Here is a 24,397-nt window from a genome sequence, read left to right on the forward strand (position 1 = left end):
AAGAAATATGGGAAAGAAAAAGGATCTTTCTGCTGCCAAAAAGCATCAAATTGCTCAGTGCCTTGGACAAGGTATGAAAATATTAGATATTTCACGAAAACTTAAGCGTGATCATCGTACCGTAAAAAGATTTGTGGCTGATTCAGAGCACAGATAGGTCCTTGAAGATAAAGGCATAATGAGGAAGGTTTCTGACAGACAAATTAATCCGCTTAAGAGAGCAACTGCTAAAATACCATTACAAAGCAGCAGACAGGTATTTGAAGCTGCTGGTACCTCTGGAGTCCTTTGAACCTCAAAGTGTAGGACCCTGTAGAGGCTTACAGTTGTAGTAAACCTACTATTCGGCCACCTCAAAGCAGTGCTCACAAACAGATACAGTTGCAGTTGGTTCATACATACTGAAGACTAATTTTAAAACTCTCTTGTTTACTGATGAGTGTTGTGCAACCTTGGATGATCCAGGTGGATGGAGTAGTGGATGGTTGGTGGATGGCTACCATGTCCCAACAAGGCTGCGACGTCAGCAAGGAGGTGGCGGAGTTATGTTTTGAGCTGGAATCAAGGAGAGAGAGAGCTGGTAAGGTCCCTTAACGTGTGAAAATGACCTCTGCAAAGTATATAGAGTTTCTGACTGACCACTTTCTTCCATGGTGCAAAAAGAAGAACCATAAAATCCTGTCACGGGTGTGTCAGGTGTTATAGACCGTCACTCTGGTTCTAGCTGTAGAAGGTCACTGCGTTTGGCATTGCAGACGCCTTCTAAATCCTGCTCACTTTAAGACCCAGGGGCGACCTCCCTCCTGCTGTCAATTGACACACCCTTGCAGGGGAGTTAAAAAGCCTCAGTTTGCTGCAGGGAACCGCAGGTGATATTTCTATGTTCCTTGGCTCTGGCTTGGAGCGCTGGCAGTCGGCTGGATTCTTCTCTGGTGCCCTTGGAGGACAGTTGGCGTTTCCCCTCTGGTGTCTGCTCAAGCTAAGTTATCCCCTTTGTTTGTCTTCCTAGTTGTCTTTAGTTTGTAGTGGGGCCTGACCAGTGCTCACCCCTCCCCCTCCCTATCTAGGGCCTAGCTCTAGGGATACACAGGGCTTAGGTTTCCTGCTCGGCGATTGGTGTGGAACCAATATAGGGACGGTAGAGTAGGCAGGGTGTTATTAGATCTGCCTAGGGGTCTCCACTTCCCCTTTCCCTAGTGTTTGGGCTTCCTTCCCCTCTTCCCTTCGTGTTGCCCTGAGTCACTCCCACACCTGGCATGACACATCCGTAGCCAAATCATCTTCATGCATAAAAAAGCACCATCTTGTGCTGCAAAGAATATCACTTAATCAATGGCTGCTATGGGCATAAAAGGAGAGAAACTCATGGTGTGGCCACCTTCCTCCTCTAACCTCAACCTTATTGAGAATGTTCGGAGTTTCCTCAAACAAAAGATTTATGAGGGCGGGAGGCAATTCACATCAAAACAGATAGGGAATTTTTAATTAAAGTTTAGATTACAACGCCAAATAGATAGGCATTTACAGTAGGATTAAAATTAAGTGTGCTTCAGACCACCCCTTTAAAGATTTGATCTGTTTCCTGTTTGTATCACGTTTGAAAAAGGCTTTTGTAGAGCCAACACTTGACGATTAGTGTTGAGCGAATTTGTTCAGCATTTCGAATTCGTGTTCATGTTTGGGGTTCCGGCTTGTTTGCGCCAAAAAAACGGCTCCGCCCTTGAATATCCCTGATTTACCATGCTGTCATGCAGATGTCAGGCAGAGAAAAATTGATGAAAGGTGGCGAAGCAGGATAGTCCGGATCGTGGATAAGCAGCCCCAATCAAGTTCCAAAGAAATTCCAGCTGTCCTGCAGGCTCAGGGTGCATCAGTGTCAGTGTGAACTATCTGTCAACATTTGAGTGAAATTAAATGCTATGGCAGAATACCCAGGAGGACCCCACTGCTGACACAGAAACATAAAAAAACTAGACTGCAGTTTGCCAAAATGTACGTGAATAAGCCAAAATCCTTCTGAAAAGCATCTTGTGGACAGATGAGACCAAGATAGAACTTTTTGGTAAAGCACATCATTCTACTGTTTAATGAAAATGGAATGAGGCCTACAAAGAAAAGAACACAGTACCTACAGTCAAATATGCTGGCGGCTCAAAAAATGTTTTTTTTTTTTTGCGACCTCTGGCACTGGGTGCCTTGACTGTGTGCAAGGCATCATGAAATCTAAAGATTACCAAAGGATTTTGGGTCGCAATGTAGTGCCCATTGTCAGAAAGCTGGGTTTGTATCTTAAGTTATGAGTCTTCCAGCAGGACAATGACCCCAAACTTAGTTCAAGAAGCACCCAGAAATGGATGGAAACAAAGCGCTGTAGAGTTCTGAAGTGGCCAGCAATTATTTTGGATCTAAATTGAACAGCTGTGGAAAGATCGTAAAATTGTTGTTGGGAGAAGGCGCCCTTCAAATATGAGAGACCTGGAGGAGTTTGCAAAAGAAGAGTGGTCCAAAATTCCAGTTGAGAGGTGTAAAAGGCTTGTTGATGGCTATAGGAAGCGACTGATTGCAGTTATTCATTACAAAAGTTGTGCAATTATGTCCAATTTGTCTTTTTTTCCTCTTTTTTTGTGTTATTCCAATGCACACAAAGGAAATAAACATGTGTATAACGAAACATATGTAATTACAATAATTTTCTGAGAGAAATACTTCATTTTCTGGAACAATTTCAAGGGTTCCAATGCTTTCGGCCATGACTGTAACATAAATAAAACATATAAAGTATGAAAAAACTGACAGACTGGTACAAAGGGAGAGAGGGCTCTGCCCCCACAGGCTTAGAATCCGAAACAGCCAAGCATCAGCCCGTTAAGCCCCTCATAATCATTACACCAATGTCAGCTGAACCTGCTGAGATTGATGAGTTTGGCCCTCTGTCTAATCTGTATGGGATATCTAGGCAATTTATTGTGGGGGAGTTAAGAATCTGGCATCTCCGATTTTGGACTGCTGATCCTTTTTTTCTCCTGGAGATAAGCCGCCTCCAGACATGTCTGGCAGCGGATTTCTCATAGAGAACACAAGAGGGCTCAGCCAAATTAGCATTCTTATGTATGGCAGAGCTGGACGACATTGCATTGTTCTCCTTAGATAAGCTGTCGGCCTAAATGTCATTCGATGTGCTTCTCATAGAGAACACAGGAGTAGTCATCCGAACAAACGCTCCTTTGAATGGGAATGTTGCATGAGATGACTGTTGGCTGAACAATCGGCTGAAGGATCATTCGACAGTCAACCATCTAATGTGTATCGCATGTCTAGGCATTGAGTAGATGACCAGGATCATTAATGTGATGTGGAATAAGGAAAAACAAGGAACTCAGGACTCTTGTTCTAATGATCCCTACCCAGTGTATCTTTTTGCCATCGAATGTTAGTTTAGGGCATGTTTTTTCTTATAAGAATATACCCGGTTTATAAAAGGATTAGTACAAGCTGGCGAGACAGCATTGTGGTTTGGTTTTACTGTTGCAGGGCTCTGAAGTCTCAGTGCTTGCACACATTTCTAACATATAAAATGTAACCTTTACACACCACATTGGAAAGGAATTGGATAAATTATGGATTAAATAAATGTAAAATCTTACTGTATAGGTTGGTAAACATTCTTGCCATGATTTGCCAGTCATCACTTCACATGAGCCTTCTTGTGCTTCATACTCAACAAAATAATGAACATAACCATCTTCTTCAGGCTGAATGGAAAACGAATGATTAGAATTCATATAAAAAATGTATACAAATTTATGTTGTTAATACGGATGTTTTAATGCATATCATCATCTTATTTGTCATTCTTGTTAATATGAAAGTCTCCTAACATTTAAAGGGTTATTTTCAAAGTATTAAGTTATTCTCTATCAGTGGGTCCAACATCTGAGATTGGGGCACTGGAATGTAGGAATCAGCCTGAGAAGTGCCCTGTCTTGAATGGAGGTGAGCATACTCGACCTCTGCTCCATTCATGGTCTATGGAACTCTCTGGTGAGACACTGGTATCAAGGGCAATATAGTATAAATTAGGAAACCATATCACAGAGGAAGAAGGAATTAAAAATGATTTAACTCAAATACAGCACATCAACTAAATAAATACTGACCAAATATTGATAGTGGGGCGATAGCCTATGCTGTATTTACACTGCAATTTTTGTCCAAGCGAGTATAGACTGATGATATAATCATTCAATCGTGGTATGTTTAAAGACACTGTTAGGGCTCACTCAGATGTCCACTTTTCAAGTATGAGCTCTATTCATGTTTTTCACACATATAACTTGAACTTACAGTATAGTCTATGGGTCTGTTAAACCTGTCCGTTCAGGGGTCTGTGAAAAAAACAGACAGCACTCTCATGCTATTGTCGCCCCCCCGGTGGGGCCTTACTGTCCGGGGCAGTATATATGTATATCACGGTGGCTGGCCCAGGGCGGACAGTGCGCCAAAAAAGGGGTTTAATAATATGAAAATAAAAGTTTGTGATGCCACCTGTGGATTCTGGTAAGAGGTTACCAGCGCTGCGACAGTCCACTGAGGCTGATGTTAGGGGCAGCTTTGATGGGACGGCTCCCCACAGGTGGAACAGGCCTCAGGGCAGTGTAGAATGAATGGAGGTGGGTGCGCTGGGCGTTTTGGTGCAGGTAGGGAATGATGGCGCAGCCGAAGTAACGGACAGAGACAGGGGGTTTTGCTTTGTTACCTTTACTGGTACAGCTGTTAGATATGGTCCAGGGTACTCTAGGTGAAGGGCGCACTTTTGGACTTCTCCCCAGGGAGCAGGTATAAGGCCTCCTGATCCGTGTCTGCCTCTGTGTAAGCTCCTGGCCAGCCTGCAACTGTGCCTAGCTTATGTGTCTTGCCTTTTACTCCACCTGTTGCTCTGAAGTAGGACCTCCGGTTGGTAACCACTTTCCCTGGACGTCGGGGCCTTCGTGGTTCCTGGTCCTGTGAGTCTAGCTTCAGGTCTGCCAGGGACTTGTAGTCCTCCTGGGATTCCGGTTAACCCTACTGGATGTGAAGGGTCCCTGTAGACTCGGACCCGGTGTCCGGTAAATATACTGGGGTGAGCCTGGTATGCTCCTCTGCCCCCTTTATCACTCCTTCTCTCCTCGCTGTCGGCCACGCTCGGGGCCTTCACTACAAGGCAGCTGGCGTGCTGAGTCTTCACCGCTCTCTGAGCATTGGCACGCTCTCTGTCTGGCTTCAGAGCTGCTGGAGGCCTAGCTTGCCTCTCACAGCAGCCTGTGTGTCACTCATCTGACCTGGACTGAAGACTCTGACTAATCTCCAACTCAGACTCAGACTCATCTCCACTGCCTGGCTCCACCTTCCCTTTATATATCCCTATCAGGGTTGAATGTATTGAGGGCCTCTTGTGGAGAAATCCAGCCATGCACCCTTCTGGGTTCTGTGGCACCAAGCGCAGCAGGGCGCCACACTATCCGAGTGCTGTCCGTTCTTCAAGAATTACTAGATAGGAAAAGAAAAGTTTTTTTGTTTCTCATCGGAGAAAAACTGATGAGACTTGGATCAAATGTGGAGGAACTCAGATAACACTCTGATGAATCAATACTGAAACCAGAACCGTTTTTCACACACATGAATAAAAACTGACATCTGAATGAGCCCTTACACGGGTCAATGTAAACTGTATTGAGATGAACCATCCCTTTGCCGTTTCCACATTGTTGTCAGCACATTCCGTTTAAATGGGAGGATGTGCTGCAAACAACAATTTTTGGGTCGTAAAAAAGATGAAAATGCTTTGTTGACTCCAAAATCAAGAAATTATAGGAGCAAGTTATACCACTAATATAGTGCTCCATGTAGCACTGCATTTTGGAAATATGTGTATATAGCAGTCCATTAAAGGGAATCTGTCAGCAGGTTCCTGATTACAGTGATGTATCATCTACTGGGCCGTGTTTTGCTGTTGCAATACAATCAGTGTTTTATCAGCAGCAGATCATCACTAAGGACAAGCTGCCTTTTGCCTTGTAGTCCAACCACACCCCAACCCTGATTAGCAGCTTTCTGTCACTACAACTTTAAAACGGAAAGCTGCTAATCAGGGTTGTGGGTGAAATTATACAGATCTCAACATCTATCACAAGATTCCCTTCAAGGGAGAATATATCTATATTGCATCATCCAAAGTAGCATGCTACTAGTCTAGGCAATTCACAGATCTGTGATAAACTACAGTAGATATGAGAACAAAGCATACTATCTTTTCTGGTGCTATTGTTAATTATACCTAAATTTTTTTTTAAACAAATCACAAGATATTTTCACGTACTTGAATGGGGTTTTGTTGCTATCCTTGCCATTGCCCTTTGTTGAGAGTGGTACTATTTTAAAAGAAAGAAGTAGAGGCTGCAGTCTTCCATTTAGAAATACAATTATGAGAAAAAATAAGCATACCCTCTTTGAAATCTATGTATTTACATATCTGGTAAAAAAAACATCTAGCCTTTAAAAGGTCTAAAAATTCTGAAAATGCAACTTCAGATGAACAGCACATGACAAATTACATTGGGTAATTAACGGTATTTATTTCACCCCTTAAGGACGTGTTTATTTTTTGATTTTTTTGTTTATTTTTTGTTTTTGTGCTTTCATTTTTTCCTCGCCTTCTTCTATAAGCAATAACTTTTCTATTTTTCCTTTCACACAGCCATAAATTCATATTGTTTTTTTGCTGGAGGAGTTGTAGTTTTGAATGACCCTATCCATTGGAAAATAGGAAAAAAATTGCAAGTGTGGTGAAATTGTGAAAAAAATGCAATTCTGCAAAAACAAATTTTGGGCTTTGTTTTTATGACGTTTATGTGCAGTAAAAAAGACTTGGCAATATCATATTTCAGGTCAGTACAATTACTGTGATGCCAAACTTACATATTTTTTTAAGTGGTGAAAATATTTGTGCTTATTCTGCCATTTTTCAAGACCCGTGAAATTTTCATTTTTAAGTCAATCGAGCTGTGTGAGGGCTTGGTTTTTTCATGGCAAGCTGAAATTTTTATTGATACCCTTTTGGTGTAGGTACAACATTTTGATTGCTTCTTTTCACATTTTTGTGTGGCGTTGCAACAAAAAAAACATAATTCTACAATTTCATTTTTGTTTTCTCTTTATGGTTTTTACCAATAAATAAATACATTTTATGTTTTGATAAATTGGAGTTTTATGGATGTGGTGATATCACATATGTTTATTTTTATATCTTTATTTTTCATAGGGTAAAAGGAATGATTAAATTTTTTTTTTTTTAAAACATTTTTTTTTCACTTTTTACTTTTTTTAGTATCATTATGAGACTTGAACCTGCAACCATCTAATCACCTACAATGTACTGTATACCATAATAAAACTGTATTGCAGTATACAGTAAAAGTCATGGGTTCCTATAAAGCCCAGCCACACTCTGGACTTTATAGGAACACCGTCATGGCAGGCACTGGAGTCTGCTGAAGCAGCCTTTCATCTTACCACATTAGTAGTATTGGGGGGCCCAATGGGCATGTCAAATGGCTCATCCCTGTGCTACACTCTGTAAATTCAGCTGTCAGGGCCGACATCAGGGCATTACTGCCCTTACGGTCGTATGGGGCCCAGTGAGCAGAGAGACGCACGTTCAGTTGAAATCAATTACCATGTGGGAAGCATCCCGCACATCAATAGTTAACAGCCACCAGCCAGTCACACGTTGGAAGCTGACGTCAGCGAGCACGTCGCTGGCGTATGATGTCACTGTCATGCGTCAGTGACCGAGCCTCGGATGATGGATTTTTCTAAAGCCGCACTATGGGAGCAGAATGGAGAGACATGTTTTCAGTGTGGGATGAAGGAGGATGGGGTGGGGGTCCTGTTACTGTGCAGGCCGGTACTATGTGGCTTTTTTTTTCTTCATCTGGTGTAGTGTAGAAGTTGGGAAAAAATTGGGGAATGTGCTCTGGAAGCGATGCTCTAGATAACAGTGTTATTTTCTGCAGAGACAAGTCCTGGCTGGAAGAAGTAATGGCGGTCTGTGCTGGATAAAGAAGAAAAGCGAAGATGAAGAACTTCACCTAGAGATGTCACTTGTGCGTCAGTGTGTTATCTGTACACTGACACTATACACTGTATACTATGTACAGAGCTCCTGTGTATAATGACACCGGTGATCACTGTATTACCTGTACACTGACACCATATGCAGAGTTCCTGTGTATAATGTCACTGGTGATCACTATATTACCTGTACACTGACACTATAAACAGAGCTCCTGTGTATAATGTCACTGGTGATCCCTATATTACCTGAACACTATATACAGAGCTCCTGTGTATAATGTCACTGGTGATCACTGTATTACCTGTACACTACACACCAAATACAGAGCTCCTGTGTATAAAGTCACTGGTGATCACTGCATTACCTGTACACTGTACACAATATACAGAGCTCATGTGTATAATATCACTGGTGATCCCAGTATTAACTGTACACTATATACAGAGTTCCTTTGTGTAATGTCACTGGTGATCACTGTATTACCTGTACACTATATACAGAGCTCCTGTGTATAGTGTCATTGGTGATCCCTGTATTACCTATATACTATATACAGAGCTCCTGTGTATAATGTCACCCTTGTTCCCTGTATTACCTGTACACTGACACTACACACTGTATACTATGTACAGAGATCCTGTGTATCAAGGCACTTATTACAATATTAGTATTGTGTTTTTTTTTATTAATGATCAGTATTGTAGTATTCAGTCACTATGTGGTGGTAATATGTGGTCTGGTCATGGTGTGACGGTATTTGTCCCTTGTATGTGATATTATTGGTCATTTTAAAAAATGTATGTGACACATTCCCTTAAAGTAAAATAAATAAAAATATACCTGAAAAGAGTATTGGATATTATAAGAAATGTTTAATAGCTTAGAATACAGTAGGGCCCGGCCAAAAGAGTCTACCTTGTTGTGGTGGTGGCTTAAAAAATCTTTTGGCCAAAACAAAAGCTGTTGGCTATGTGTGTGATATGGTGTTCGATGGGAACTGTTATTGTGTGATTGGTGTGTACATGGTGCAGAAAATTGAGTTTTTCCAAGACTGGGCGGTGTAACTGTGGAATGTTTGAGGGATGGAGGCAGAGCTGGAGTGGAGCCTGGGCGGAGTCTCAAGGGAGCACGAAAATCTTGCCAATATGAGGCCCCAAAATTCCTGGTGGCAGCCCTGGCCACTGTCTGAGATTGACAGCATCGTTTAGAAGAATGCAGAAGTAGTGTGTGAAAAATTCTGTACATTGCTTCCATAGGAATAAAGAAGGTAAGTAGCTGCCTGGTGCTGCTAATTAAATGCCCTTGATTAATTGTTCATCACAAGTGTGACCACTGTTATAAAAGCAGAAGTTTTGACAGTTTGCTGATCTGGAGCATTCAGGCATGTGTTAATGACGCGCCCCTGGGCCTGTGTCGCGCTGCGTTGCGCACGCGGGAGCTTACCCGGAGCCGGATCTCTTGAGGGTTGTAGTCTCGTGGCGGTGATCCGGTCCGTGCCCAGGGAGTCAGACTAAGTGGCGCTGTATCAGCGGTAGATGTTGGACGACTACGCCACCCGTTGAGTACAGCTAAGGAGCTGCTGCTGCAGGGCAGACCGCTGAGGCCGGTGGTAGGATTGTGCAGCGTGATAGCATAACCCCCAACGGGAGGGGTATGGCCTCAGGGCAGCTGACGTGGACGATGGGGGTAGCAGGAACCACTCGGAGACGGTACGGTGTAGTTCAGGGTCTTTACTGGTGACAAAGATAGACCCTCCCGGAGTACTGGCTAGCGATTGGGGCCTGCTCAGTCCTTGAGCAGATGGGATCTCCCCTGGCCAGGCGGAGTTGTAGGCCTCCCAAACTGACTGTACTCTTCTGGCTACCTTGCTAGAGGCAGGTATAAGTAGCCCACGTCCCTGAGTGTACCGTGTGGTGCTCACCCGTATGGCCGGTGACTCGGGGCCTTCTTGTAGCTTCCGCTCCACGACGGCGGTGCTGGTCCCACGCGTGTGACCGTGCCTTCGGGTTTCTGGGCCAGAGAACCTGCAATCCCCTGCCGGTCGGTTTCTGCTGCTGGATAGGAGTTAGTCCCCACAGCCTCGGACTCCGGGTCCGGTGAGAAATCTTCTCAGTCAGGGCGAGCTCTGCAGCTACCAGCCCCTGACTCCTTGTTGCACTGCTCCTACAGAGCTCCCGTAGTTTCTTCCTATGCTGCTTCTCTTCTCTACCTCTTCTCTACTCACTAACCCTGCCTCAGCCCTAGGTTTATATAGGGGAAGTTCTTCCCCTCCCAGGACTGGGCAGGAGGTGTGGCATGCATAGGATCCCTGACCAAGAGACCTCCCACCTGCTCTCAGACGTAATATCTCTATCACTGTGGCAACCAGACCCCTGGGGTGTCACATTCCCCCCTAGTGAAATTTAGTACTCCGGGACTAAACATATTTTTGGAAAAACATAACAAGGTATAACAATAATGATACAATAAGAAAAACACATAAAGGTGGTCACGGCATGTCCGTAACCGGGTGCAGTCTTTGAAGAAAAGCAAGGTGTCCATTTCACCAAAACAGGGAGACGTAACCAGGTAGGGGTCTGTCCTGCCCCGAGTCCTTAACAGTCTTTAGTCCGTCCTGGGTTACGCTCCAACTATGTACACAGGATTCCCGGTAAATCCACCAAAGACTCCTATAAACAACTAGAAACACATAATTATACACAAGCAACAAGAAAAACAGGTAACCACAAATAAAACAATTTATACACTTCAAATCCTTCAACGTGCGGGTAACTGGCCTCTAGTGGCCCTAGTGGACCTACGGAGCTGACTGTCTAGCCCTGAACTACAGGGTGTAGGAGCTGTCAAGGGTAAACTGGGCAGCTGTCTACTGGCTCCTTGGCTCACTAGGGGTACGGCAGGCTCACTATAAGCAGAGGGTTGATCCTCCTGTTCTGCTTGTGTGGAGTCTTCTGCCTCCTGGACCGGCTGCTCTTCCAGCTCTACCTGTCGCTCCGTAGGTGCTTGGGATGCTGGTTGGAGGAAGGTGAGTACGGGTACCACAACTGCGCCATTGACTTGAGTTCAAGACCGAGGGAAGTCTCCGAGCACAGTACTAACCATGTCTTCCCTTTCCTCTACGGGTCGAGGGTCTTCTTGTTCCTCTTCAGGGTTCCGTAGCTGTTCGGGACACTTCTTCAGGTGATCCCGGGATACAATGGTCGTGGTTTCCCCTCCGTCTTTACTGATGGTACAGACCTTTGGGTTGTCGTGGCTTGAGGGCAGTACGGTGTACGGATCCTTCTCCCACTGGTCGTCCAACTTGTGGAGCTGTCTTTTTCTCTTCAAGACCTGCTCTCCGGGTACCAGGGGAACAGCGGGAGCATACTGGTTGTAAGTTTTCTCTTGTCTTTCCCTAGCCTGACAGAGACTTCGCTCCACACTCTCCTGTACTCTCCGGTACTGCTGCTGCCTCTCTGTGTCCCAGTCTGCTTCTGGTGAAGTGTCCTCGGGTGTCAGGACTCCCATTTCCAGGTCAACAGGTAACTTACCAGGTCTCGCCCTCATTAGGTAAGCCGGGGTACAGTTGGTGGAACCTACCGGGATGTGGTTGTATAGGTCCACCAAATCGGGCAGCTTCTCAGGCCACAGACTGCGTTCTTCCAGGGGCAACGTTTTCAGAAGATCCATTACCACCTGGTTCATTTTCTCACAAAGTCCATTAGTTTGCGGATGATAGGGTGTTGTCCTTATCTTCCGGCAGCCATACAGAGTGCAGAATTCTTGGAAGACCTCCGCTTCAAAGGCAGGTCCCTGGTCTGTCAACACTTGGTCCGGGTACCCGTGTGGACGGCAGAAATGCTGCTGGAAGGCTCTAGCTGCTGTTCGAGCTGTTAAGTCCTTGACGGGGACGACAACCAAGAACCGGGAGTAGTGATCCACGATGGTTAGTGCGTAGACGTAGCCACTTCTGCTTGGGGTCAGTTTTACATGATCCAAGGCTACCAGTTCCAACGGCTGCCGGGTGACGATGGACTGCAGGGGAGTCTTCTGGCTGGCACGGTCCTTCCTTCTTAGGTTGCACGGGCCACAGTCTCTGCACCACCTCTCGATGGTTCCCCTCATGCCTACCCAGTGGAACCGCTCGCGCAGCAGGAACTCCAGCTTCTTCCATCCGAAGTGTCCAGCCCTGTCGTGGTATGCCTCCATCACCATGGCTGCGTCTCTTCGTGGCACCACTACTTGCCAGATTAGTTCATGCGTCCGGGAGTTAACCATTCTGCGGCACAACTTCCCCTTGTAAAGGAACAGTCGACTCTTCTCAGCCCATAGTTGCTTGGCTTCCTCCGGAGCGTCTGGGTCAAGGCGAGCCTCTGGCCGAGTCAGCATCTCCTTCACCAGTCGGACGGCAGGGTCACTGTCTTGCGTTTCCTCCCAGTTGTAGTGAGGCAAGGGGTTAAACGTAGCGGCTTGCTTACTCTTTACCCGATGGGAATACTGGATAGTCCCATGACGGTGGAACGCGGGGAGTTCAACTTCTTCCAGTCCCTCTGGATCTTCTCCTACGTCCGGTAGGTTTGGCATCCTGGACAGGGCGTCCGCGTTGGTATTGGAGCGTCCTGCCCGGTATTTGATTGTGAACTCGTAGTTGGACAGACGGGCCATCCATCTCTGCTCTAGGGCACCGAGTCTTGCCGTGTCCAGGTGTGTCAACGGGTTGTTATCCGTGTACACGATGAACCGGGAAGAAGCGAGGTAGTGCTTAAAGCGTTCGGTGACTGCCCACACCACTGCCAGGAACTCTAGCTTAAATGAGCTGTAATTCTCAGGGTTTCTCTCGGTGGGTCGCAGTTTTCGGCTGGCGTAAGCGATTACTCGTTCTTTCCCCTGCTGGATCTGGGACAGCACGGCTCCTAGCCCGATGTTACTTGCGTCGGTGTAGAGGATAAAGGGCTGGCTGTAATCAGGGTACGCCAGGATTTCATCCCCCGTGAGGGCCATCTTCAGCTGGCGGAAGGACTCTTCTTCTCACTTCTCCCATCTGAAGGGTGGCTTCTGGTTCTTGGCCTTCCGGGACTGGCCTATCAGGAGGTCCTGCATAGGAGCTGCCTTTTTGGTGAAACCGGGGATGAATCTGCGGTAATAGCCTACCAACCCGAGGAACTGCCGCACTTCTTTTACACTGGAGGGACTTGGCCATTCCTTAATTGCGGTGATCTTATCAGGGTCGGGAGCCACTCCGTCAGCACTCACCACGTGTCCCAGGTACTGCACCTTTGGTTTCAGGAGGTGACACTTGGAGGGTTTCACCTTTAGGCCGTAGCTTGCCAGAGCTTCGAACACTTCCGCCAGGTGTTTCAGGTGGTCCTCATACGTCTTGGAATATACGATGACATCGTCCAGGTACAACAAGACCGTCTCGAAGTTTCTGTGGCCCAGACAGCACTCCATTAATCGTTGGAAGGTTCCTGGTGCGTTGCAGAGTCCGAACGGCATGCAGGTAAACTCGCTAAGTCCCATCGGGGTGGTGAATGCGGTCTTCTCCCGGTCCACCTCTGCTACAGGAACCTGCCAGTACCCACTAGTGAGATCCAAGGTAGAGAAGAAGTTAGCAGATCTTAAAGCAGCCAAAGACTCCTCTATCCTTGGTAAGGGGTACGCATCCTTGTGTGTGATACGGTTGATTTTCCGGTAATCTACACACATTCTCATGGTGTTGTCTTTCTTTTTGACTAAGACTAGTGGAGCTGCCCAGGGGCTACAGCTATCCCTGATCACCCCAGCCTCCTTCATGTCTCTAAGCATCCCCTTGGCGTGTTGGTAGTGTGCAGGGGGTACGGGTCGATACCTCTCTTTTATGGGAGGATGGTCTCCCGTGGGGATGTGGTGTTCTACCCCCTTGACTCGCCCGAAGTCTAACGGGTGTTTACTAAACACTCTCTCGTACTCTTGAACCACCCGATAGACTCCCTGTTTCTGGTGTGAGGGAGTGGAGTCAGTACCCAAATGTAGTTGCTGACACCAGTCCTCCATCGTTTTCTTAGAGCCGTTACCTTCCTCCGGGGAAGATGGAGGCAAGGGTTCTACGGACTGTATGGAATCTTGATTGATGGTATACAATTTGGCTAGCGTGGCATACCGGGGCAGGTACACTTCCCTCTTCCCGATATTTATTATGCGAACGGGCACCCTCCCATGGCGTACATTGACCACCCCCCGTGCTGTCAAAATGGTGGGCCTACTGTCTGAGTAAACTGGTTCTACCATTGCCTGGTAATCTCTACCTCTCAGACCAATAGCTGCCCGGCACCAAATCATCATTTCACTTTTTGGGGGCATGGCAATAGGGAAAGGGTCACACATTCGCACGCTACCAATCTCACCACCGGAGAGTTCTAGCTGTTGCCGTCGCATCAGTGCCCGGATCTCTTTCTGGAGCACTCGCTGCTGGCCGGAGCTGGCGTTCTTGGCAACCTGCTGTAAAAGGAAAATCACCTCTGCAAGACAATTTTCAATTACATTAGTTCCTAGAGTTATCTTTGGGTGACTCTCGTGTTTGTCAATGTCTACAATAATCAGTCCCTGTGCTGCCAATTCGACTCTACCGATTTTAATGGTCACCTCTTTAAATCCAATCTGTGGCACGGGCTGACCATTGCTGGCGATGATACTCAAGTCGTCGTCAGGGTAGCGGGTGATATCCGAGTCATTCCAGTACTGCTTGAAGAGCACGTACGGGATGGTGGTGACCTGTGACCCGGTGTCCAGCAGGGCACTCATAGGAATGCCATCCAGTACCACGGGTAAGACTGGACGTCCTCCCACATATTTGTCGCGCCAGTTCGATGGGCCTGGTGATCTTTTTCCTGGGGGTTGGCCCTCTACCCCAGGTTGTGCCAGTTTAAAGGACAGTACCTTGCCATATGTCCGGGTTGATTGCAGCGGCGGCAGATGGGTTGTCCGTCCTCGTTGTATCGGTCGCTGGGTCTTCCTCTGGCCGGTGGGGTCCTCCTTGGTCGACGCCACGGGATGTCCTCCGGTCCGGATGCCAGCTGGATCTTCCCTGGAGTGGAAACCTGTAAAGACTGCACAGTTCGGGTTAGCGCAGCAACGCTTTTAGCTAGCTCTTGGACCTGATGGTGCAGGTCTGGAGCCGGGTCATTGTTCAAAGCCTGCACATCAGCTCCCACAGGCCCTGCCGACAAGGGCGCCGCCTCCTGGTGGTAAGTGGTAGTGGGGCGTCTGTGGGTCACAACGCCACCTGGTGCCGGTTCTCGAAGCACCCGGATGGCTCTGTCCTTGAACTGTGCAAATCCCAGATGAGGGTCCTGTAAGGCCATTGCCCGCAACTGGGTTCGGTGGGCATTGCAATATAAACCCTCTATAAATTGTTCAGTCAACAGCCTGTCCTCGTCTCCCACGCCGTCAGGGTCGGTCTGCTTAATGGCTCTCAGGGCCTCTTGTAGGTTTAGGGCATAGTCCCTTATACTCTCATGTGCCCGCTGTTTGCACCCGTAGAATCTAAGCTTGATCTCGGCTGAGGTGCGGGTATCAAAGGTGTCCCTCAGCCGGGTTAGTATCCCTGCGACAGTCCTCCCCCCAGGTGGCCAGGACTTTACCTCCCTTTGGGCTGCCCCGGTTAATTGGGCCACCAGGATGCTCACTTTTTGCTCCTCTGTGAGGGGGTACACCTGGAAGAGGCTATCCAGCTTTTCTCTAAAGTCATGCAGGGTATGTGACTCCCCCGAGTACTGGGGTAGCCAGGCTGCCCCCGGGATATAGGGCATGGTGAAAGGCATGACCGCCACAGCGGTGGCGCTGGCGGGGGTTGAAGCGGTGAAGCTCTCCTCCGTATCCGACATCCTTCTCCCCCCTAGTGGACCGTGGCCTACCTTGCGATGATCCTCTTCCGTAGGCCGCGGCTCCGCAGTGGATCGTCAGGGTTGAGGACCTTCCGTCGTGCTCCTGTGACGTCGGCGTCTGCTGGGCTCCTTCCAGGACCTTACGCAACGTCCGGACGTGAGGCGGGGCTTCAGTTCTCGCGCGCTTTCGGAGTCCACGCCCCTCTTCTTCCCGCGCGGCGTCCTCAAGATGGCGTCCAATGGCGGGAAAACTCCACGTATGGCGGGAAGAAGGCTGAAGATGGCGCCGGATGGCGGGAAAACTCCACCGATGGCGGGAAGGAAGCGGGAGATGGCGCCGGATGGCGGGAATCTTCACCACAGGTAAGTTTGAACAGTCTTTTTCAGGCACGCAGTACCCGGTGGTTGCGGGCACGAAATCCTGCCGACTACGCCAAAAGTTGACGCGCCCCTGGGCCTGTGTCACGCTGCGTTGCACACGCGGGAGCTTACCCGGAGCCGGATCTCTTGAGGGTTGTAGTCTCGTGGCGGTGATCCGGTCCTTGCCCAGGGAGTCAGACTAAGTGGCGCTGTATCAGCGGTAGATGTTGGACGACTACGCCACCCGTTGAGTACAGCTAAGGAGCTGCTGCTGCAGGGCAGACCGCTGAGGCCGGTGGTAGGATTGTGCAGCGTGATAGCATAACCCCCAACGGGAGGGGTATGGCCTCAGGGCAGCCGACGTGGACGATGGGGGTAGCAGGAACCACTCGGAGACGGTACGGTGTAGTTCAGGGTCTTTACTGGTGACAAAGATAGACCCTCCCGGAGTACTGGCTAGCGATTGGGGCCTGGTCAGTCCTTGAGCAGATAGGATCTCCCCTGGCCAGGCGGAGTTGTAGGCCTCCCAAACTGACTGTACTCTTCTGGCTACCTTGCTAGAGGCGGGTATAAGTAGCCCACGTCCCTGAGTGTACCATGTGGTGCTCACCCGTATGGCCGGTGACTCGGGGCCTTCTTGTAGCTTCCGCTCCACGACGGCGGTGCTGGTCCCACGCGTGTGACCGTGCCTTCGGGTTTCTGGGCCAGAGGACCTGCAATCCCCTGCCGGTCGGTTTCTGCTGCTGGATAGGAGTTAGTCCCCACAGCCTCGGACTCCGGGTCCGGTGAGAAATCTTCTCAGTCAGGGCGAGCTCTGCAGCTGCCAGCCCCTGACTCCTTGTTGCACTGCTCCTACAGAGCTCCCGTAGTTTCTTCCTATGCTGCTTCTCTTCTCTACCTCTTCTCTACTCACTAACCCTGCCTCAGCCCTAGGTTTATATAGGGGAAGTTCTTCCCCTCCCAGGACTGGGCAGGAGGTGTGGTGTAGCACCCTGAGGATTCGGCTGCTACAGGGGTATTGCACCTCAACCCAGAGGTGTGGTATTCCACTCCCGGGTAAGGATGGAGTGTGGAACTGAGCTCAGTTAGCTGCATACACTACATACATCCCATTTCCGAGGGACAGACCGATGGTACTCCCACTAGGTATATGTGCAGGTACGACAGTGTCTGTTCCTGGCTGGAGTGGGAGGGGGGTGGAACATCCCAGTAGTGTAGGGGCAGATAGGGGGAGCAGCCTGGGTAAAGCTAGGAGCTCATTGGGTGCTGGTCACCTGAGCTCACACATAGAGGGAGTATATAAGGTGGGAACCATCTTAGATCAGGGTCAGTCTTCTGTAGAGGGTTAGTGAGTCCTGAGAGAGGTCCAGGAGCGCCTGCAGAGAGAAGAGAGAGAGGAGAAGAGAAGGACCCAGAGGGGGAGAAGAAGGAACCCCAAGAACCCAGAATTAGACCAGAAGGGTGAAGGGTTGGCACGCAAGGGAACCGGATCCCAAATTAGTGGAGGAGAGAAACAACCCTCAGCTAAGAACCGGAGGCTGCGACATTACATGTGGAGCAGCCCCTCACCAAGTCCACTAAGAAGGCACACCAAGCATAGGGTCAGGGAACCCAGAGGAGGTGCACCCACCAAGAGGCCCGAGGGAGCCGGACACAAGTGGACCCCTGGTGAGAAAGGCCAGTAGAGAGGACAGTCAGAAAGGGAGCTCAGGACCACGCTCCAGAATTGCTTGGGGGTTGGCCGAGTCCAGGACCTGGTGGACGCAGCACGGCTCGGGCGGTCACTCAAGGCCAGAGTGACCAACAGAACAGCAGTAAGTAAAAACCCTGAACTGCACAGCCCGACTCTGAGTCTTCTTACCATCCACACTGCACCACCACTACCACCATCCTCTACACCTGACCCCCTGAGGCTATACCCCTCCCGTTGGGGGTTATACTATCACTGCTGCACACTTACCACCAGCCTCAGCGGACCCTGCTGCAGCGGCGGCCTTTTGACCGCAAATCAACGGGTGGCGTAGTCGACACTAAGAACACTAACAACATCTGTAAAGACTGCCACACACGGAGCTTGACACCCTGGGCACGGACCGGGTCACCGCCACTCGGAGACTACAACCCCCATCTGATCCGGCTCCGGGTATCCCCCAAACAACACTGGCCCAGGGGGCGCGTCAACTTTGGCGTAGTCGGCAGGATAACGTGCCCGCGACAACCGGGTACTGCGTGCCTGAAGAAAAGTTCATTTTTACCGTAAAAAGAAGTCTCCCGCCAATTCCAGAGGGTCCCCGCCATTGGACGCCATCTTGGATCAGTTCCCGCCATTTGCCCGTCATCTGCAGTCTTTTCCCGCTATCCACAGAGTTTCCCGCCACTGGGAAGTGATTCCCGCCATCAGAAAAGATTTCCCGCCTTGGCAGAGCGGACGCCATTATGGGCGTGCCAAAGGATGGCAAGAGGACACCTCCCATCGTGGGCCAGGACAGAAAATGGCGCCAAAAGTGGAAACCGCCCCCACCAGCAGAGACTGTGATGATTGATATGTCCATCAGCGTGAGAGAACTGCCCCTGGAACTGACAATCACAAAGTTGCCCCAGGACCGCCCTCAGGATGGGCGTAGACAGAACAAAAGCGCGAAGATGGGTGCAGCCTGGAGGAGTCCAGAGGGAGCGTACCCGGAGACAAGGAGTCTGGAGAGGAGTCCAGAGAGAGCGTACCCGGAGATGGAGGGAGAGACAGGCAGCACCGACCCTGTGGTCAGGAGCCTGCTACAAGCGACAACTCCAGAAGGCCTGCTGGAGATCCTGGCGCAGCTCCCCGGAGATCGGGAGCGTGCACAGACCGCGTTGGAGGGCCTAGCACGAAGGATGGCCCGGGTGCAGCAAGAAACACTGGCGGAGTGGACTCGAGAGATGGCCCAGCAGGCTGGAGCCCGCCAGCGAAGCATGCCACCCGCAGCGAGGAGCAAATCCACCTCTGAGGACGGCGAAGGAGGGACGACGGCCGGAGACGACGCCGCGGAGGGAGCCGAAGAGATGAAGGCAGGTAATGGGGACGACAGCATCCCGTGCCCAGAAGCCGTAAACCTGCCCCAGCTCCCCGTCGCAGAGCCCGAAGCCCCACTCACCGTTCCCGTAACCGCTGCGTCATCGCTCCAAGCTAGGCCTCAAGCGGCCGGAGCCGCGGCCACGCCCCCTGCTACGTCACGCGCCTCGATCCAGAGCGCGGCCAAGCAGGAGACGCCACCGGCCTGGTCGCAAGGCCGAGTGCCCCCGGGCGCCGCAGTACCAACAGCGCCCTCTACCTCTGCCGAGCCACCGGCCTGGTCGCAAGGCCAGGAACACCCGGGCGCCGCCGTCTTCACGGTGCCCTTCACCTTCAGGGTGCCCCAAGCCTGGTCGCAAGGCCTGGTAAACCTGGGCGCCGCTACCACCTCCGCGCCCTCAACATCCACAGCGCCACACCTGGGTGAAGACTTGTTTGCCCAGCACACTTGCCCGGATGGGCAGCCCTTTGTGTGGCCACCGGAGTACCACCATCCCCGACTCCGGAAAGAAAGGCCCCTGGATGAGCCCCTGATACCGCCTCCGGCGCCTGTCAAGATGGCCCCGCTCTCGTTGGAGGAGGCGCAGTTTGAGTGGGACCCCACTGGAGGAGACCTCATGGGGTTCACCCAAGAAACACGGGCGGCCGCAGCTGAGCGTGCAGAGTGCTGCCGGCAGCAGCTGGAGGTCTTTGACGGAAAGGAGAGAGAGGCGGGTCCGTGAGCAGCGGCTGCAAATACAGAGCGCTGAACAGAAGAGCCGGACCCGGAGGAACCCCCGTGCAGCTCATTGTCCCCGTGCCACCGGGACTGTGATTAAATTCCAACTGCAGCACGGTTGGGGTTTCATCAGGGATCATCAGACCCCCGGCGACGTCTTTGCTACCCGCAGAGACGTTGAAAGTCATCTGCCGGAGGGACACAGAGGACGTGACCTATATGTAGGGGACGAGGTCACATTCACCCGGCACAAGTGTGCCAAAGGACCCTACGCCCTCCATGTGCATCGCCTGACGGAGGAGGAGCTGCGGTGTGAGGAGGAGCAAGAGGACCCGGACGGGTCTGAAGACAAAGAAGGAGCAGGAGGATGCCGTCATTAGAGTACGGTATCGTGAAACTGTAAAATAGTTACCCATCAGGGTACAAGAACAGTTAATAGTTTAAAATATAGTCCCCGTTGGGACCAGTGAACTGTACCCGTGTGTCCCTATCCCCCAACAGGCTGAGGACTGTGAACAGCCATTCCTCTTCCCCATTGGCCGAGGACTGAGAGCGGCCATACCTTCCCCTTCTTGTATATAGTTGCGCTTTTTAAGGCGCCCCCTACTGGTTTTATAGGAAAGCCGTGTTTTTCTACCAGAGACAGTCGCACTTTACCCGGTCACAAGTTGCACCGTGGCCGGAGGAACAAGAATGTTTAATATGAAAAGTTTTTATATGATGAGTTTATTGCTGCTAATGATATATATAATGTTTTATATGTTTATGTTTTTGAAAAAAAATTTGTATGTTTGTGGATGTTTTGTTTTCTTACAGCCCGAGGACGTGCTGTGATTTACCAGGGGGGAATGTAGCACCCTGAGGATTCGGCTGCTACAGGGGTATTGCACCTCAACCCAGAGGTGTGGTATTCCACTCCCGGGTAAGGATGGAGTGTGGAACTGAGCTCAGTTAGCTGCATACACTACATACATCCCATTTCCGAGGGACAGACCGATGGTACTCCCACTAGGTATATGTGCAGGTACGACAGTGTCTGTTCCTGGCTGGAGTGGGAGGGGGGTGGAACATCCCAGTAGTGTAGGGGCAGATAGGGGGAGCAGCCTGGGTAAAGCTAGGAGCTCATTGGGTGCTGGTCACCTGAGCTCACACATAGAGGGAGTATATAAGGTGGGAACCATCTTAGATCAGGGTCAGTCTTCTGTAGAGGGTTAGTGAGTCCTGAGAGAGGTCCAGGAGCGCCTGCAGAGAGAAGAGAGAGAGGAGAAGAGAAGGACCCAGAGGGGGAGAAGAAGGAACCCCAAGAACCCAGAATTAGACCAGAAGGGTGAAGGGTTGGCACGCAAGGGAACCGGATCCCAAATTAGTGGAGGAGAGAAACAACCCTCAGCTAAGAACCGGAGGCTGCGACATTACATGTGGAGCAGCCCCTCACCAAGTCCACTAAGAAGGCACACCAAGCATAGGGTCAGGGAACCCAGAGGAGGTGCACCCACCAAGAGGCCCGAGGGAGCCGGACACAAGTGGACCCCTGGTGAGAAAGGCCAGTAGAGAGGACAGTCAGAAAGGGAGCTCAGGACCACGCTCCAGAATTGCTTGGGGGTTGGCCGAGTCCAGGACCTGGTGGACGCAGCACGGCTCGGGCGGTCACTCAAGGCCAGAGTGACCATCAGAACAGCAGTAAGTAAAAACCCTGAACTGCACAGCCCGACTCTGAGTCTTCTTACCATCCACACTGCACCACCACTACCACCATCCTCTACACCTGACCCCCTGAGGCTATACCCCTCCCGTTGGGGGTTATACTATCACTGCTGCACACTTACCACCAGCCTTAGCGGACCCTGCTGCAGCGGCGGCCTTTTGACCGCAAATCAACGGGTGGCGTAGTCGACACTAAGAACACTAACAACATCTGTAAAGACTGCCACACACGGAGCTTGACACCCTGGGCACGGACCGGGTCACCGCCACTCGGAGACTACAACCCCCATCTGATCCGGCTCCGGGTATCCCCCAAACAACACTGGCCCAGGGGGCGCGTCAGTGGCATGCATAGGATCCCTGACCAAGAGACCTCCCACCTGCTCTCAGACGTAATATCTCTATCACTGTGGCAACCAGACCCCTGGGGTGTCACATTAACACATTGCAAAAAAGGAAAACACATGAGCAATAACCGTAGAGAAACAATTTTTGCTGCCCATTGATCTGGGAATAGTTATAAGGCCATTTCCAAACAATTTGGAGTCAATCATCCTAAAATGAGAAAGAATTTTCACAAGTGGAAAACATTAAAGGCAATTGACAGTCTTCCCAAAGTGGACATCCGAGCAAATTCACCCACAGGTGAGACCATGCAATGATCAGAGAAATAGCCGAAACTCAAGATCTGCAGATCAGACTTTATAGGCCTCAGTTAGTATATTAAAATTTCAAGTTCATGACAGTACAATTAGAAAAAGACCGAACAGTAATGGCTTGTTTTGGACGGTTGCTGGGAGAAAGCCTCTTCTTTCTAAAAAGAACATGGCAGCAAAGCTGAAGTTTGCTTAGTTGCATTTGAACAAACCACAAGATTTCTGGAATAATGTCCTTCTGGAGAATGAGGCCAAAGAGATATTTGATGTTTGGCAAAAATCAAACACAGCATATCTCAACACAAACACTTTATACCAACTTTCAAGCACAGTTGTGTATAGATGATGATTTGGTCTTGTTTTGCAGCCACAGGACCTGGGCACCTTGCATGAACTCCTGTCGATAGCAAAATTCTAGAATCAAATGTGTATGTATTCATGTATTCAAAAATATTCTTCTCCAAAACTGAGTCATGCAACAAGAATACGATCCTAAGCACACCTGCAAATCTACATTAGAATGGCTGAAGGAAACAATCAAGGTGTTGCAATGGCCCTGTCAGAGTCCATACCTCAACCCAAGAGAAATGCTGTGGTGGGACCTTAAGGTTAAGTTTCTATAATGAGTTTTTGACGGTGCATAGTTTTGTGTGCAAACAACGCGGCATCTTACAGTTCAAGCAAATTAGATGGGATTTATAAAAATCGCATTCCCGCTGTGCTTTTTTATGCTATCTAAATGACCTGCATGGCATTTTTGAAATTCACAGGTACACTTTATATGCAGATTTTTCTCAAATGTGTGGACTTTCCAAGCACGAAAGGTGGAAACTTTGCAGGTAAAAAATGCATATGCATGTAATGCACAAATGACTGTATCAATAAAGTTTTATCCTAGCCAAATACAGGGAGTATCAAAAACAAAGCAGGTTTATTTAAAACAGGAATAACCACAAAGAGTGCAAAAAATGCACTCAAAAAACAAAACAAATAAAGCGCAAGTAACTTAATTTGGCTGTATTCACATGTTGCTTTTTTTTTGTGTGTTTTTTATGCAAATTAAAAGCTGATTTTTATAGTACAAGCAAACAGCTCATGATCTGTTTTTTTCTGACTGAATTGGAAAACTGTTGTGTTTTTGAAAACTGCAGCATGTCAATTCGTTTTTATTGCGTTTTTTCACCCATAGAAAATAATGAGTAAGTGCCATCAAAGCAGCAAAATTGTTGCAATCAGTTTTTGTAGCTTTTTTAGTGAAAAAAAAAGCAGAAAGGGCAGGTTGTAAAACACATTTATTTTTGTGATTTTCCCAAGTTTAAACCATAATGCCTTGGTATCCTCACATGAGCATGGATGTTAGTATTAGTACAGTTTAATTAAATTAGTGCTATGTATTAAGGTAAAGAAAGCCTGACCAACTCAATGCCCTACCAATGTGTTAGGTAATCAATGCCTGACCAATTCAACTCCCCCCCACTGTTTTTACATTTGCAATTGTGTATTTTATTCATGAACTCAAATGACCTTTTTTGTTCAGAAAAAACTAATTTTTTAAACATGAAAAACTTTTTCCACTAAATAATTTGCCCTTTTTTCTCCAGAAATATTTTATGGTTTCACATACAGTACAGACCAAAAGTTTGGACACACTTTGTCATTTAAAGATTTTTCTGTATTTTCATGACTATGAAAATTGTACATTCACACTGAAGGCATCAAAACTATAAATTAACACATGTGGAATTATATACTCAGCAAAAAAGTGTGAGACAACTGAAAATATGTCGTATATTCTAGGTTCTTCAAAGTAGCCACCTTTTGCTTTGATGACTGTTTTGCACACTCTTGGCATTCTCTTGATCAGCTTCAAGAGGTAGTCACCGGAAATGGTTTTCACTTCACAGGTGTGCCCTGTCAGGTTTAATAAGTGGGATTTCTTGCCTTATAAATGGGGTT

The 24,397-nt window shown here is 48.9% G+C and overlaps 1 protein-coding gene across 1 annotated transcript in view; it reads right to left on the reverse strand.

Moving 5' to 3' along the window:
• The window catches only part of LOC141259291 (T-kininogen 1-like), a 162,887-nt gene that overhangs the window by 132,693 nt on the left and 5,797 nt on the right, over positions 1-24,397 (reverse strand). The window contains exon 2 of the mRNA XM_073675003.1: positions 3,645-3,752. Coding sequence (XP_073531104.1) covers positions 3,645-3,752 — 108 coding nt within the window. The remainder of the gene's footprint in view (positions 1-3,644; positions 3,753-24,397) is intronic.

Source organism: Phyllobates terribilis, unplaced genomic scaffold (genome assembly GCF_046119375.1).
Source record: "Phyllobates terribilis strain yellow unplaced genomic scaffold, ASM4611937v1 Scaffold_3__8_contigs__length_932513732, whole genome shotgun sequence".
NCBI classification, from domain to species: Eukaryota; Metazoa; Chordata; class Amphibia; order Anura; family Dendrobatidae; genus Phyllobates; species Phyllobates terribilis.